Source organism: Aquarana catesbeiana, linkage group LG12, assembly GCF_042186555.1.
Source record: "Aquarana catesbeiana isolate 2022-GZ linkage group LG12, ASM4218655v1, whole genome shotgun sequence".
In the NCBI taxonomy this organism is placed as follows: domain Eukaryota; kingdom Metazoa; phylum Chordata; class Amphibia; order Anura; family Ranidae; genus Aquarana; species Aquarana catesbeiana.
This window is the reverse complement of record NC_133335.1, coordinates 220,920,958-220,933,299: the sequence shown is the minus strand read 5'-3', so window position 1 is coordinate 220,933,299 and position 12,342 is coordinate 220,920,958. Positions and strand designations below refer to the sequence as shown.

Below are 12,342 nucleotides of genomic sequence, written 5' to 3'. Positions count from 1 at the left end.
GATTAGGGGGAAAAAAAAAACCACAAACGAAGGTTCTTGAAAGACATGGTTTTTGTATGGCCAGCATGTGCATGTAGCTTTTAACCAAGCCACCTGCCCATGGCAAGGTAGTCTGATACATAATTAGTTTTGTCTGAAAATCCTCAAAAGAGCCTTTAATATTTTTTTTTGATCTGAGTGATATTTACTTGATTCAACATTCAATAGTTGACACAGTATATATCTGTTATTCTCAGTGGATTAGAGATTGTTACCCAACCTGTTAGTTTAGATTTGCCACTGCATGGAGATTAAGAATAAAATTGCCCTTTTATTTTAAACTTTACATATTAACCCATTATACACCACACTTAAGGTTATTATCCAATTACAATAATCGGTCAATAGATTATAAAATTAGTTGCAGCCCTACACCATAAGCACTGGTGTAATCGTGGCAAAAATCACATGTGTTTTTGGTGCCATTATCGGCACCTTTTTCTCTTACCGGTCAAATACTGATAAGACCATTTTTTGGCACATCTCTACTTTATACCATTGCCAACAGCTGAAGTTGGGAAGAAAAAAAAAAAGTTAAAATGTTTTTTTTTTTTTACATATTACATTTCTTTAAATATTGAGGCAAAGCATATTAGGTCTTATATTTTGCCATCTTGTTTGAGAATTTATAGTTCAGGGGTTGTAAACCTTTAATATAAAAGAAAGTTCAGAATCATGATATTTATTCCAAGCATAAAAATTACAATTCTTATTTTATTTAGAATTGTGCAGCTCTAACAGCTACCAAGTGAACTGCATTGCAGCCACACTCCTAATGCAGCGGCACCTTGGGAAAGTGCTGGAATTTCTCACTTGGGAGGGACTTTTCATCTTGGAAAGCATCCCGTTTGCATGAGGCCTTTCACTCAGAAAAAGGGTTTGTGGCCCTTCAGCCCAGTTTACAGTTGTGGTGCGTTTTTAGAGGTGTTATCAAACCCTATAATGTGCATTTAGATGACACCACAAAGATTCAGCAAGCACAATATACAATCATTACATATATATCCCCATAAAATACAAGTGCGAATGTTTGACTTGGTGGCCTCCATTTCATCTCCATATTTATATCACCATAAATGAGTACAGAGATCTGAATATGCAGACCGAACAGGTGTTTAATAGAATAGTTACAATACTTGTTGTAGCTGCCTTGTAGCAGACATAGTTCATAAAAAGAGCATTTTACATTGGCATAGAGAAAAAAACCTAGGAGAAATCTCCCACCTGTCCAGCTGAAAGCACATGGTGTGCAATGTCCAAAGAAGAGGAACAAATATAACAAACACTTGTATTTTTTTGTTTTAGGCGCATGTTTTAACTTCACCCATCCCATGACACTCAACCAGTAAAATTGACCCAGAAAAAAAAAAAAAAAAAAAAAAAAAAAAAAGTATAAAAAAAAATTATATAGGTCTGCGCAAGAGAAAAAAAAAAAAAAAAAAAAAAAAAAAACGACTTTACATGAGTTTAAAATTTATTAGAAATAAAAGCAAAAAACGATTTGTATAGAAAGGACTTCCGGAGCCGTAACATCACAGGAAAACACAAAAAAAGGGGACTGGATTAACTTGTATCCATCTGTAAAAGGAAAAAACAAAAATACACGTTAGGAAAGGCTGCAGTCACTTTACACAGCTGTTATATACATCACATGCCAACAGGCAATAGAACAGCTGCAGCTACACAATTGTCAACTTACACAGCTTGGGGGTTGGGCAGGTTTGGCTTATACCAACAAAAATTGGACCAGTGAGTACTGAATGATCACACAGACCCTTTCAAATTTTCTAAAGTTAGTCAAATTATTTTAGTCATATCAGATTCCACAAGGGAAGGTGGTGGGCGCTTTAAACAAATTGCCCTTTGACAGATTTAATATAACTGGTGCAATCAGTAGCTGAACCAGTTTTAAATATCCACCTGTGGTGGTGGTTGGGGCAGTGCAGTCATCCTGGCACACAGGGAATGCCACAATGTACACAGGAGCTGTGCAGTGTATATTCTACAAGGGGCTGCTGATAGCCAGGTAAGAATTATTGCCATGCAAGTGTCGCTTCTGCAATAAAGACGGCCTGGTCACAATTGCCTTTAGTTCCACTAACATTTAAAGGTCTTGTCCTGCCCCAGCCTGTGATTGGACAGAAAAAAAAAAAAAAATTGATGAGCTTCTGTCAGCATGCTCCTTGGCACTGCATCACCAGAAAGGCTAAAACTAGGGTTCCGCTGGGACTGTACAGCAATCAGTTTTGCCTTTAAAATGCACCAATGTGTACTATTCTTTATATTCACAGGCATTGTAGATTTGCATGTAGTAAAGAAGCATGCAGGCTTTTTAACCACTTCAATACCCAGCTATAGTCAAATGACATCCTCTACTTTGTGGGGCGATATCTGAATGATGCCTGCAGCTAGGTGCATCATTCAGATGTTCTTTGCAGCTGGCGATTCTATGCACAATTATAGCGGCAGTTCCGCTGCTTGATCGTTCTTATACGCGACGGGAGGGGACGTTTCCCCCCCAACCATCCGGTGCTTCTCGGGGCTCTCCCGTGCCATCAGAAAGAATTGGCCGGCGCCGGATGAAGACGATCGGCGATAGAGATGACTGGTGACCAGATGGTCACCAGTCATCTCCATGACAGTCGGAGGCCCGGGCGTGACCATATGATGTCACGCCCGGGTACCCGGAAATAAACAAAGCCGCAATCGTGGCTGTCAGCATGAGATCAGTGAATATTTTTTTCCCCCTGATCTCATGCTTTCCAGCCTGGAGGAGAGATGTGGGGCCTTATTGACCCCATATCTCTCTCCATAAAGAGGACCTGTCACAGATTCCTATTACAAGGGATGTTTACATTCCTTGTAATAGGAATAAAAGTAATTCAAAAAAAAAAAAAAAAATTAACACCCCTGTCTCCCGTAGCTCGCACTCAGAAGCGAACGCACATGCAAGTCCCATTTACATATGTAAACGCCACTCAAACCACACATGTAAGGTATCGCTGCGTGCGATAGAGTGTGTGCAACAATTCTACCACTAGACCTTCTCTAACTCTAAACTGGTAACCTGTAAAAAATGTTAGTGTCGCCTATGGAGATTTTTAAGTAATGAAGTTTGGTGCCATTCCATGATTGTGCGCAATTTTAGAGCGTGACATGTTAGGTATCCATTTACTCTGCGTGTGTATGTATGTGTGTGTATATATATATATATATATATATATATATATATATATATATATATATATATATATATATATATATATATATATATATATATTGGGGGTTCTGAGTAATTTTCTAGCAAAGAAAAATGATTTATACATGGAGAGAAGTGCAAGAATAGGCCCGGTATTGAAGTGGTTAACTGCACTTGCCAAAACAGTCATCTTCAGAATTCTAGTTAGCACCCTGAGGCACACCGTACTATGACAGCAGGAGGATCAAACATCAGAGGTCCTGTACAGCAAGTTCTAAAGAGGATCTACATTTCAGCACAACTAAAACTGCAATGCTTTGTAATATACTGAGAGATGGATATAGCTATACACATGGGATCTCATGTTTTACTGGACTCAAGTCACTGCTAAAGTCTTGACTGCATGACCAAGTTATACTAATTGTTTCCTATGCAGGTATCCAAACTTGGGCTGTTTTTAAAGCTACTCAAATCAGGATTTAAAAGTCTCACTTTGAAAGGCAGCTCCTATGGCAATGAACACTGCAAGTAGGTGAACCGATTTACATGAGCCAACTGGTACTTACCCGAGCATTGTAGGCATCAAGCTGTGCATCCAGCTCCTCTGCCGATAACTGCTGCTTTGTGTTTCTTCCTGCACCCCGTCCACGACCCCGGTTTCCTCTGCCACCTCTCCTGTTGTTTCCACCACCAGCACTAAAGCTAATAGCACCTCGTGGCCTAGTCAATCCACCCCTAGGAGACCTGTAAAGATCAGTATGCAGAGCAGTGAGTGAATTGTGGTTATGAATAAAAAAGAGAAACCGCATAAACAGATCACAAGATCCTACTTACGTTTGTATAGGTCTCCTCTGTGATTCGATCTGTGATGTGACCAACTGGATGTTCATGGGGCGACCGTCAAGTGGTACCCCATTATACTGCTTCATTGCTTTTAGTGCATCGGCTTTTCTTTCAAAGTGCACATCAGCTGTCCCCAAGCTCCTGCCGGACCTGTCGTAATGTACAGCTGCTTTCTTCAGTGTACCGAATTCTGCAAACAGTTCCTGGAAGACAAAAAAGGAGTACACCTTTACTATAAAAGATAGAGAACCTGGACAACATAACAATGAATGAGGACAGATGCCATCAGCTGTGCCAACTGTTTAAAGCTCAAAACACAAATATTGCATCTAGACTATTCTCAGGGTCCCACCCCCCCCTTTCATTTTCACCTGGTAACCCTGTGAACACTCCCTCTCTCGGTTACTCACTTCATTGCATCTATGAAGGGTGCCATAAGTCATAAGCTGGACATTCCACAGGTCTTTGTTCATCTCCATTATTTGATAGATGGGACTGGTAGGTAGTAGACAGATACACGACATAGTATCTTCAGCTCACAGAAGGTGAAGGGGGGGGGGGGGGTTTATTAGCTGCACTGCCAGTAACCCTTAGTTAAGTTGCTGGCACCTGTACCCAAAGACAATTTAAGGATAGGCTCTGGTGAGGACATCGCTGGATCCCTGGACAGCCAAGTGTCCTTATATTAGGTCAGCAGCTACAGTATTTGTAGATGCTGACTTTTTTTGGTGGGGCAACTGGAGCGCCTCTTCAAAAATGCAAGAAACTTGCTACATGAAAGTTATACAAAAGGGTGCCTACAGAAGAATTAATGCACTTCCAGGGTGGCAACAGTGGCAGAGGTGACAAATACATTGGTAGGAGAAAAAAAATAAAGCATAGCACAGAAAGATAGATAGACCCCTACCTGGGCAGACCAAGGAGGGAACAAACTGCTAAACTGCATTAGGAGCCATGTGCTCAAACTTCCAAAGAAATGACTAGTTCCTGCAGGGGTAGCTGGCTGTCCAGCTGTTGCCAAACTGTTCCATCATGCACCCGTCTCTAGGAGTCAGGCTTTGTGACTGAGTCTGCAATACCTCATGGGACTTGTAGTTCTGCAACAGCTGGAGTACTAAAGTTTACCTACCCCTGTTAGAGGAACACAACACATTCTGTTGGTAAGGGATTCCAGACAAACCAATGCAAGAGGAAACTGATTACACTAAATTATTGTGCTCCTCCTCTCTCAATATAAAAGCACACCTGAGAGATGGACTCACTGTCTTTATAGTGGGGTACCTGACCTAGAAACTCATGATTGAATTCAGAGCACCCCCTAAAAGGAACTCTTGTAAACTTCAGAGTTAAGTGTCTGTGTTCCAAGTACCTACAAGTGCTGCCTCGTTGCTATGGGTTACTGCTTGCATTTGTCACATTAAACAAAAAGGGCATTTACCTGGATATCTGCATCTGAAACTCCAAAGTCCAGATTGGATACAAGCAGTTTTCCTCCAGTCTCCACTCCACCGCCACCACCAAATCCACTGTCAAACAGGTCGTGCTGCCACTTGTCTGGAAGCTGCTTGGGCTGAAAAAGAAAGCAAAATTATTAGGATGGATTCTATACACTGAAGACAAAGAACACAGTTCCCTGATGTGTCATTGGTGTCCAGCCACACAGGGACTGTTCGTACATGTCTGACCACCAATACTGCACCACCTACAACCCATGAGTGTGCCAGCTGGTACCAACACCGTTCTGGCACAGATACAACATACCATGTCGCTCCATTCCGATCAGCACACATTTGGCCCCTCAGTTTGTCAAAACTTAATTCTTTGTGCAAGGAACCACATGCATCATACCACAGCACCACATTACTGAGTGGAGAACCACCTAAGTCTTTGTCAGCATGTTCTGCACATAGTTAAAACTTGTCTCACCAATGTTGACTTGTTGCTATAGAAATACAAGGAGCTGTTTGTAAGAAAGCCAGCGGTCTATTGAGGATTCCTTTGAAAAAAGATCCATATCCCAAAGGGGGGGGGGGGGGGGCAGACCTGGGTCAGAATTGTCGTGTTAAATGCATTTGTGGAGGGTGAAAAATTCTTCCCATTCTCTACCTAAATGGAGAAGTGATTTTGCAGCAGGTGCACAAAAGTCACCTGACATCTAATATTACAGATAAAAGGTCAGCCTTTGGCAATTCTGCCTCATCTCACCTGCGGAGTGCAGTCATGAAGCCTAGAGGGGCCCCCAGGCTGGTTTTACATCTACGTTTTATTCATGCCGCCATTTTATTCTTGAAGTCACTGCTGGATCACCTTTAACCCCTTCCTGTCCTCTGCAGCCTTTTAATCAGGTCTTAAAGTTAGCGGGGGCTTTGTAAGGACTTCCTGATCAGGTGGCATCATGATTGGCAGTCGTCCTATCAGCTCTCCATCACAACTAGAGACCAGGACCTGTCAGTGACCGCTCGGTCAGTGTGCTTTGAGCGTACTCCACACAGAATCCTCAGCCGCCATGGACATACATCCAGCATTTGGGTATTAATGCCTACCCACCCGCTTACACACGAGTTACAAGGTTAGCAAGATGTTTGGTTTCTAAAACCTGTCCCGGGGTATCACCAACAGTGTATGCTCTGTACTTAATCACCAATAGTAAACCATACTTGCCAACAGTCCTGATTTTCCCGGGACAATCCCGATTTTGGGACCCTCGACCTGATCAGAGCTCATCCCGATTTAAATCCCAGGATTTTGCTTTTGTGCTGGGAAAATCTGGAAAGGTTTTTGCAAAAAACAGCAGCCGGCTACACAAAGGTGGCCGCTGCAAGTACTGGTAGTACTTGCCACCTTAAGTGTTAGTTCACCTAATAGCATGAGGAGAACATTGTACACCCTGCCCGATCCCCAAGCTCAGTGCCCACCCAGCTGCTCCAATGGTTGGGGGATGTGAAATCCTCACTCTTCTCTGTAAGGCACTTCTGGGATGGATCAGAGCAATACTATGATCAACCCAACCAATCAACATTACTCTGATCCTCCCCGAAGTGTTGAGAAAAGGCAGATGAGCAGATTGCACAGAGAAGGGATTTTAAAATTCCTGGACTGTTGGACCAGCTGGGTGGGCATTAACAGCTCACCACCCACCATGGACCCAAGTACAGCGGTGCCTGGAGGGAGGGGGGTAATAAAGGATACAAGGTGTTCACCAACAACTATAAACCAACTTTTGAAGGCTTTCTCCCCCATCAACCCACATTGTTTAAGGGTCCGTTCACACCAGACATTGCACAGTACAGTACATTCCTGTATGATGCGATTTCAGACTATTTTTTGTAGGATTCGTCCTGCATGACAATGACAACTGCCAAACACGCAAAAAGTATTAAAAAAAATAAATCAGAAAAGTGACTTTATTCCCCATGTGCACATGGCCTTCTGGACTTTTGCACATGGGAGTAAAAAAAGTGACTTTACTGATCTGAATAGAGACGTATTGTAGTCTATGGAACTGTGCACACAGCTGGGTAAATATGAGCAATACAGCGATGAGCACAGAACCATAACAAAAAAAGTTTTACATTTGAGAGCGGTCATTTACATGCATCCATGCACAGGTTTACACACATATTGCAGCACCAGAAGAATTTTACATAAGGTTTTTAAATTGGACGTAAACTCCCATCTGACTTGTTCCTATAGGAAGCGTAGATATCTCCTAAACGCGCTTCATTTAGGAGACATTTACTGTAAATGCAGACGATGACATCAGTGCAGGCGCTCCGAAGGAACAGATACCCGGGCCGTTCCTTCAGAATCCTGTGCCGTAAACACGTGCGCGGGAGTGACATCGTTGTGGCTCTGGCCAGTCACAAAGCCGGAATCTGTGGACCCGGAATGAAGACGTGACAGCGCATCACTGGAAGGCTTCATTTTCAGCCAAGTTTTACATAATGTGCTAGTATGCGGCGCATACTAGCACATTATGCCTTTACCTTGCAGGTCAAATAAAAATCACTCGGTGGTTTACTACCGCTTTGAGGAACATCCAATTCAGGAACTTCCTGCCAATATCTTGAGTATAAACATTAGTAACCTTACTACGTCTGCATGCAACTGACCCCTAAAAGCCTGGAAAAATTTCCTATACATGAACAGCGTGAATGAGACCCAACGCAAAGACTTTGCTGAAAGACTCAACCTGATTGGAGGAGAAGTTTCATCTCCAAATAATCTGCAAGATGGGACAGCCAATAATCGGCTCCCTACCGCCTGATCCCACCGCAGATACTGTGCCATATTGGGAAGCTGAGCTCCAGGTAGAGAATGGATGCTCTGGGGGGGGGGCCCCGAGTCATGGCTTACACTTTCTCAACTCTAGTCCTCAAGTCCCCCCCAAACAGGTAACATTTTACCTTAGATGAAAGGGCTGCGGTAATTACTAGGGGCTAGCCATACACTATACAGTTTTCTTTAGATTTACCTTCAACTATGTAGTGCAAGGGCCTCCCTGTATACACATGGAAAGTATTTAGGTCTTACCTCATATGGTTTTAGTAAAGCTAAAGAGGGAAAAAAAAAAAACAAAAAAAAAAAAACAAAAAAACAATGTACGGCCGGCCTAAGGCAGTAAAACTGAGCCAAGTCACCAGTGCAAAATAATGGAAAGCCTGAAAACATGACCTGCTGGGGGGTACTTGAGAAACATCGGACACACTACAATGTTTTAGATCCCCCCCCCCCCCCTTTAGATCCCCCAAAACCATATAATATGAGGTCACACCGAAACACTTTCTAATTGTATGCAGGGCTGGGAGATTTTCTGGGGAAAAAAAAAAAGCGATTTTCTTAAAACTCGATTCAAATTTTTTTTCCGGACACCGTGCCAGTCCTGAGGAGCTGCGGGCAGGAGTTTAAGCGAGACCGCGGCTTTGGCCTAGTCTGTGGTGTCCGGCCTCGCGGAAGATGGCCAAAGCCGCGGCCTCGCTTAAACTCCCGCCTGCAGCTCCTCAGGACCGGCGCCGTGAAAAAAAAAATTTCAATTTGCTTAAATTTTGAATCGATTTGACCTCTCAACTCGACTCAAGATTTAAATCGATATTCCGCAGCCCTAATTGTATGCAATCAGGTAGACTCTCGCACTACATAGTTGAAGGTAAAGTTGAAGAAAAAAAAACAAAAAAAAAAAAAAAACACCAAAACAAAAGTTGTATAGTTAGTGTGTATCCAACTTTACCCAGCACTATAGACTCCCTGTGATGATTGGCTGACCATGGAATAAAGCGATGTCCTCCAAGACACTACAGCGCCACCACCAGGACAGTGGGCTCCAAAGGCCGGGGATAGCAGGGGGAGCTCAGATACCACCAACAGCTCCTGAACAGTCCTGGGTTTTTGGGTTGGGGAACCTCCATCAACTAATGGGGGTCCTCATCCCAGATCACAGGGATCACCTTAGGAGATCAGATACAATAAAAATTAAGAAGCAGAGGAGGGATCCACCAATGGTCAGAGTCGTGGCTTACAAGGGGGGCTATAGACCCCTGTGCCGATTGGCTGCCCATGTAGTGCCATAAAGAACATCACTTATTACAGCGCCACCACCAGGATAATGAGCTCCATAGGTCAGGGGTGACAGTTGGAGCTCAGATGCCACCAACAGCTCCTGAACAGTCCTGAGTTGTTGGGGGGCTCCATCATCAGAACTAATGGGGGACCCCAACCCATAGACATGAGATAAAAACAAAGAGACAATCCACCCCCCCTCCAGTGATCAGCACCCCTCTACCACTGGGCGCCCACAGCCAATCACAGCCCGCCACACCACGTGACCCGCCGTTGCTCATGGCAACCCCACGAAGGCCTCACCCGCCTTACCCTGTTGTATGGGGCCGGTCGGTTCCTCGCTCCTCGGCTTAGCATAGGCCTCGTCCTGAGCGGGCCAGGTCCTCCTCCTCCTCCTCCGCCGCCTCCTCCACCACCACCTCCCCGGCCGCCTCCGAGCACGCGGCCTACTCCGGCTCCCCCTCGGGCGCCTCGTCCTCCCCGGCCCCCTCGGCTCGCCGGCCTCTGGCTCCGGTTCATCTTGATAATATCATCCAGGGACATGTCCATCTTGTCCCCCATGACGGCGTCGGGAGTCCGGGAATCACGTGTCCGGGCGCGGCTTCCGCTCTAACAATACAACGACCAGACACAGCCGCGCTTATATAGCCCCGCCCTCAGAGCAAGCCGCGGGCACGACGTCACTTCCGGCGGGGAGGGGAAGAAGAAGAAGTAGAAGAAAGGCGTGCGTTACGCAGGCCTTCGCGCGCGCGCCAGGGGAACCAGGCCTCCGGGCTCGAGCGCCACCTGCTGGAGGAGACAGTGCGCGTCAAGGTTGCAGCTTACCCACAGCGCCATCTGCTGGAAAGAAACAGTGTCCACCACTGGAGACTTGCACCAGCCATCAAGCTATCAAAAGTACAATGCCCTGTACACACGATAGGATTTTCCGATGGAAAATGTGTGATAGGACCTTGTTGTCGGAAATTACGACCGTGTGTGGGCTCCATCGCACATTTTCCATAGGAATTTCCGACACACAGAGTTTGAGAGCAGGCTAAAAAATTTTTCCGACAACAAAATCAGTTGTCGGAAATTCCGATCGTGTGTACACAAATCCGACACACAAAGTGCCACGCATGCTCAGAATAAATTAAGAAACGAAAGCTATTGGCTACTGCCCCGTTTATAGTTCCGACGTATGTGTTGTACGTCACCGCGTTCGGAACGATCGGATTTTCCGACAACTTTATGTGACCGTGTGTATGCAAGACAAGTTTGAGCCAACATCCGTCGGAAAAAATCCATGGATTTTGTTGTCAGAATGTCCAATCAATGTCCAACTGTGTCTACAGGGCATAACTAATGCCCCGTACACACGATCGGACATTCCAACAACAAAATCCATGTTTTTTTTCCGATGGATGTTGGCTCAAACTTGTCTTGCATACACACGGTCACATAAAGTTGTCGGAATATCCGATCATTCCGAACGCCTGACGTAAAACACGTATGTCAGGACTATAAACGGGGCAGTAGCCAATAGCTTTCGTCTCTTCATTTACTCTGAGCATGCGTGGTACTTTGTGCGTCGGATTTGTGTACACGCGATCGGAATTTAACCGATCTGATTTTGTTGTCGGAAAATTTTATATCCTGCTCTCAAACTTTGTGTGTCGGAAAATTCCGACGGAAAAGGTCAGATGGAGCCTACACACGGTCGTAATTTCCGACAACACAATCCGATCACACTTTTTCCGTCGGAAAGTCCGACCGCGTGTACAGGGCATAACTAATGCCGCATACACATGATCAGAAAAAGATATGACCGGCTTTTCCGACAGAATTCTGCTCAAGTTCGCCTTGCATACACACGGTCACACAAAAGTTTGCCGAACTTACGACCGCCAAGAACGCGGTGACGTACAACGCTACGACGAGCCGAGAAAATGAAGTTCAATGCTTCCGAGCATGCGTCGAAATTGTTTCCGAGCATGCGTAGGAATTTTGCGCGTCGGAATTGCCACAGACGATCGCATTTTTTCGGATAGGAACTTTTCCCGACCGAAAAATTAAGAACATGCTCTCAGTGTTTTGCTGGCTGGAATTCCAGCCAGCAAAAGTCCGATGGAGCATACGCACGGTCGCATTTTCCTGACGAAAAACTCTCATCGTTCTTTTGCGGGCCGAAATTCCGATCGTGTGTGTACGCGGCATTAAGCTCCTTTCACACTGGGGCGCTTTGCAGGCACTACAGGGCTAAAAATGGCGCCTGCAAAGCGCCCTGAAACAGCCGCTGCTGTGTCTCCAATGTGAAAGCCCAGAGAGCTTTCAACACTGGAGTGGTGTGCTGGCAGGACGGTCAAAAAAATTCCTGCAAGACGCATCTTTGGAGCGCTGTATTTACCGCTCCTAAAGCGCCTCTTCCCATTGAAAACAATGGGGCACGCTGCAAACCCGCCAATGAAGCACTGCTGCAGCTGCGCTTTGCGGGCGGCTTTAACCTTTTTTCGGCCACTAGCAGGGGTTAAAACCGCCCCTCTAGCAGCCGAATAGCGCCGCTAAAACGATGGTAAAGCGTTGCTAAATATAGCGCCCGCTTTACTGCCAACGCCCGCGACGCTCCAGTGTGAAAGTAACCTAAGGGCAAAACTTTTTTTTTTGTTTTGGATAAAGTGGAGAGGGATTAGAAAACCTATGCTTGGGAGAAACATAGATCTATACCC

General features: G+C 45.0%; 1 protein-coding gene and 1 long non-coding RNA gene across 3 annotated transcripts in view; one reads left to right on the top strand and one right to left on the bottom strand.

Moving 5' to 3' along the window:
* Positions 1–6,055, top strand: part of LOC141113550 (uncharacterized) — a 31,694-nt gene extending 25,639 nt beyond the window's left edge. For both annotated transcript variants that reach the window (XR_012236783.1, XR_012236784.1), the window contains one exon: positions 3,675–6,055. This is a non-coding gene — a long non-coding RNA (uncharacterized lncRNA). The remainder of the gene's footprint in view (positions 1–3,674) is intronic.
* On the bottom strand, positions 1,137–10,314 carry ALYREF (Aly/REF export factor). Its single transcript, XM_073606726.1, has 5 exons — positions 9,950–10,314; positions 5,520–5,651; positions 4,073–4,284; positions 3,805–3,982; positions 1,137–1,617 (listed from the first exon to the last, which is right to left on the bottom strand). The coding sequence occupies exons 1-5, from the start codon at positions 10,196–10,198 to the stop codon at positions 1,603–1,605; spliced, it is 786 nt and encodes a 261-aa protein (XP_073462827.1). The 5' UTR covers positions 10,199–10,314; the 3' UTR covers positions 1,137–1,602.
* Between the last annotated feature and the right edge of the window lie 2,028 nt (positions 10,315–12,342).

Coding starts and splice junctions, on each gene's coding strand:
- ALYREF (XM_073606726.1), bottom strand. CDS start 10,198: ATGGGGGACAAGATGGACATGTCCCTGGATGATATTATCAAGATGAAC. Junction 5,652..9,949: donor GACCGGCCCCATACAACAGG/GTAAGGCGGGTG, acceptor TTTCTTTTTCAG/CCCAAGCAGCTTCCAGACAA. Junction 4,285..5,519: donor TTTCAGATGCAGATATCCAG/GTAAATGCCCTT, acceptor TTTGTCTTCCAG/GAACTGTTTGCAGAATTCGG.